The sequence below is a fragment of the Neolamprologus brichardi genome, unplaced genomic scaffold (genome assembly GCF_056152115.1).
Source record: "Neolamprologus brichardi isolate AB-2024 unplaced genomic scaffold, ASM5615211v1 NODE_ptg000031l+_length_7269946_cov_1, whole genome shotgun sequence".
In the NCBI taxonomy this organism is placed as follows: domain Eukaryota; kingdom Metazoa; phylum Chordata; class Actinopteri; order Cichliformes; family Cichlidae; genus Neolamprologus; species Neolamprologus brichardi.
The window spans coordinates 362,741-366,450 of record NW_028270136.1 but is presented as its reverse complement, the minus strand read 5'-3'; the positions used below and the strand labels follow the sequence as shown (position 1 = coordinate 366,450).

The following is a 3,710-nucleotide window of genomic DNA, read 5'->3' as shown; positions in this document are numbered from 1 at the left end:
CAAGGTCAAGGTCTTTTTTGTCGCCCCCTCCCCCCCCCCCCCCCCCTTATTCTCTCTGTCTGTCTATCTCTCTTTCTCTGTCTCAAACGCACGCACAGTGCAGCCTAAAAGAACTTGCAGAAAGCGCAAAGAAAATAACACGATTTGAAGTCTCTACTCTGTTTTGTTCTGGAATTATTATTATTATTATTATTATACGAATTATTCACGAAATATTGAACTGATATGAATTGCTAAGTTAACTTTATTTAAAATTAAAATACTGTTCACGTTAGTTCTCTGTAATGTTAATGTTATGGATAGAATGTTCAAAAAGGGAAGAAATTAACGAGAGTTTTTGTTTAGCATTTTTTAAATAATATTTTTATAAATACTTTTTAACAAGTAGATATATTAAAACACATTTCCAATGTCTATGATAATAATAACTACACTATTTTTTTTTCTTCTCCCATACGCGGTTCTGTCACAGGCATGGAAAACCAGAATGCTTGCCATTCCATGAGACAGGCTTCCACCACAGGGAGCGTTCCTCCAGAGGCAGACTTGGTAAGTGAATTTGGTCTCTCGTGAACAGTTTTAATCAACAAGCGCAAAATGGATTCCTCTGCTGTTTGTCTAATTTCGGACATCAGTTTTCAATGTTAAATATAAATTTGTTTGCCTCCTCAAGGCATAGAAAATTATTTTAAAAACATAATACCTTTATTGGGATGGGACAAAATTTATTAAGTGTTACACTGTGATTTGGTTACTGTTTTACATGCGATATAAACAGTATGGAGAGCATAGTAGTTATGCTATAGGCTACTTGGCACGGACAACACTAACAGTGAAAGACACACACTAGACAGATATATTATCAAAGCAGTCAGGAAAGTTCTGTAATTACAGAATGCCTCTCGGCAGGTTTGTCGGACAGCTTTGGTGAAGTATTCTTATCTGTCCGTGCTCCTAAATTTGTTGAATCACACATATTCACACACAGCCGCAGTCTGTGAGAGGTCCCACTTCTAGTTTCTTTACTTTTTTCCATTCACTGTTAATTATCTCAACTGTTACGAATTGTCCAAAGAGCAGTGACCTGCATGCTATGGAGTACTGCTCTTCACTTTGGCCACGAATTTTTTCTCCTTCACCCTCCTGTTCTGGAACCAGATGGTAATCTGTCGCTCTGACAGGTTGGTCACGGCCGAAATCTTTCTCCTCTTGTCCTTTGTGATGAATTTGTTGGCTGCGTACTCTTTCTCTAGCTCTTTGAGCTGGACCTTGGTGTAAGGTATCCGCTTCTTCCTGCCTCGGCGGAAAGACAAGCTGTCGTTCTGGTGCGCCACCACATCTGTCAAAGAGAAAAAGCCAGTCTGAAGGTGATGGGCTGCACACACCATGATACATTTTCACGCTCTACACTCCACGATTGCTGTAATAGTGTAAGTGCCGATAATATATTTGTCGAGCACAATTTAGCATCTTTAAGGAAGTGAACGGGAACTTTATGTTGGCTGGATACAATCCTGCGAGGCAGACGGGAAACGAATATCTGCTGTCTGGGTTAAGTTCAAATTGACCTACAAAAAATGGCGTCTTTAAACACAGCGCACGTATCTATTCTACTCCACACAGACTGTCACAAGGACAGCATTTTGTGTCTTCTCTTGACTTTGTGTTTACGGTGTTTTTAGTTTAATTCTACATTTGTGCGATGTGTGCGTTAAATAAAGAGAGAAGTGGAGTGGGCGTTAGGTTTTTTTTCCTTTTAACTCACACATTACAGTCCTGTTCACTGTGAATATTGGGCCAAGAGGATTAATTATTTCCATCATTATTATTGAATTAATTACAATGTTAATAATGAAAGTTAATTTTCCTGTTTATTTAATTTATTTATTCATTCATTTATTTTAGCAGTGACAGCAGAGTATCATGTCTCTCATCATAATAACCATTATGATAACCATTAAATTAACTGGAAGGCCCCAGCAATAAAATGATTATCTCACTTGGTTAATAAACAATATTGAACGAAACACCAAAATGTTTTTCACTCTGCACCAAGAGATGGCAATGCAAGGCTCATTTCTAAGTTAGAGTCTGCAACATGTTGGTATCTTCACAATATCAAGGATCCAATCAACATGACGTTAATTTTCACTTTACGTGACGCCCTAAACTAGATGGGGATTCAAGGGAAGTGATTAACCTCATCCATCACAAACCTCAAGCACATTATTGCTTTGCTTTTGCAAAGAAACTCGATGCATTAACCGCCCAATTTTAGTCCAAATTTATGAAGACGATAATTAACTATTGGAGCAAGTTAATCATCCGAGATGTTTTTTTGTTTTAACAAATGTCAATCCTTTAATTTCTTAATTGTTATTAAATGTAATTTTTATTAAATAAATATGTTCAGTTGCGTCATAGTTACAAAAAATCTGTTAGAGTTCTGTTTAACTGTTTTAGAAATCGTTATTATGAATCCTGAAAGCAGCAGTACTCACCAGCCAGAGCGGACTTCCAGAGGTGGCCGGCCTGTCCCTGATCTTTGGAGCAGTACATCTGTCCTCCCCAGGCGTTGGTCAGAGCCCAAGGCTGGTAGCTGTCCATGGGCAGCAGGGTGTCATGGCGCGGTTCCCCGGTGCCGAGCGTTTGGACCACCGACACATCCAGGTAGCTGGCCATCGACTGGTATGGGCTGGCATAGCCATGGTAAAAGGCGAACTCCTTGGCCCGGTGGTTCGGATATTCGTCTGAGCTCACTGTTGTGTCCATGTACTGTGAGCTGAGAGCGGCTCCGGCCGCTTGTGTACAGGACTTAAGAGGAGCCCGACCCATCCTGCATGGGTAGTAGCCGTTACCAAAGTAGCTGTAGGGTAATGCGGTTGCGGCCGACGAGCTCTGGTGCGGCACAGCCGCACATTGCTTCCCCGAAGAGGCAGCGGTCTCACCGGAGCCTGAAGCGGACACATCCACTGTGGAATACCCACCTGAAGAGTGCACCAAGCTGGACGGGTGGCCTCCCAGAGCAGCGGCGGCCGCCGAATGTGCCATGATGTTGCGGCACTGGCTTGCTGCAGTGGCAGCGGCAAAGTTGCCGCTGCCTATGAGCCCCTCCATGTTCTTGTTCAACTCGTCCACGTTGTTGTCATACACAAACATTACCGTTTCCACTGGCCAGCGAGGGTTGAGTACTAAAGAGGCTGTCATATGCCCACCCTTCCCCGTTTTGGCCTTCGTGTGCCTCAGACTCCGTCCGTTCCTGGCGCTAAGCTGCTACATTTGCTGAATGAGGCTGATCACTGGCGCTCACTACACATACATACATACACACACACACACACACACACACACACACACACACACACACAAATACAAACACACACACACACACACACACAAACGAAGCTCAAGAAATGTACTTGTACAGCACTATCATAACACGGTATGCTGCTTTGTTGGAGTGACGGCGTGTCATTCGGTAGCAAAGACTCCGACTAACCGGCCGGATCTCCACTTACATCCCAGCCGCAGCCTTGACGCAACAAGCCCCCTGGACCAAGAGAAGTAAGGGGAGCATAACTATTGGATGAGACAGGGTGATCACGTGATGGAACAAGCGCAAAAAGAAGAGTAGAAGAGACTAGTTGAGGACTGTCAGTGAGAGGAGGGGAAAAAGCATTTTATGAGTTTCCAGCTGTGATATGAGAAGG

At 43.0% G+C, this 3,710-nt stretch overlaps 1 protein-coding gene across 1 annotated transcript; it reads right to left on the bottom strand.

The window, feature by feature from the left end:
- Positions 1-554: 554 nt before the first annotated feature.
- On the bottom strand, positions 555-3,480 carry hoxb13a (homeobox B13a). Its single transcript, XM_006806245.3, has 2 exons — positions 2,502-3,480; positions 555-1,339 (listed from the first exon to the last, which is right to left on the bottom strand). Exons 1-2 carry the CDS (start codon positions 3,205-3,207, stop codon positions 1,092-1,094), a joined length of 954 nt encoding a protein of 317 aa, XP_006806308.1. The 5' UTR covers positions 3,208-3,480; the 3' UTR covers positions 555-1,091.
- Between the last annotated feature and the right edge of the window lie 230 nt (positions 3,481-3,710).

Coding starts and splice junctions, on each gene's coding strand:
- hoxb13a (XM_006806245.3), bottom strand. CDS start 3,207: ATGACAGCCTCTTTAGTACTCAACCCTCGCTGGCCAGTGGAAACGGTA. Junction 1,340..2,501: donor CTGGAAGTCCGCTCTGGCTG/GTGAGTACTGCT, acceptor TCTCTTTGACAG/ATGTGGTGGCGCACCAGAAC.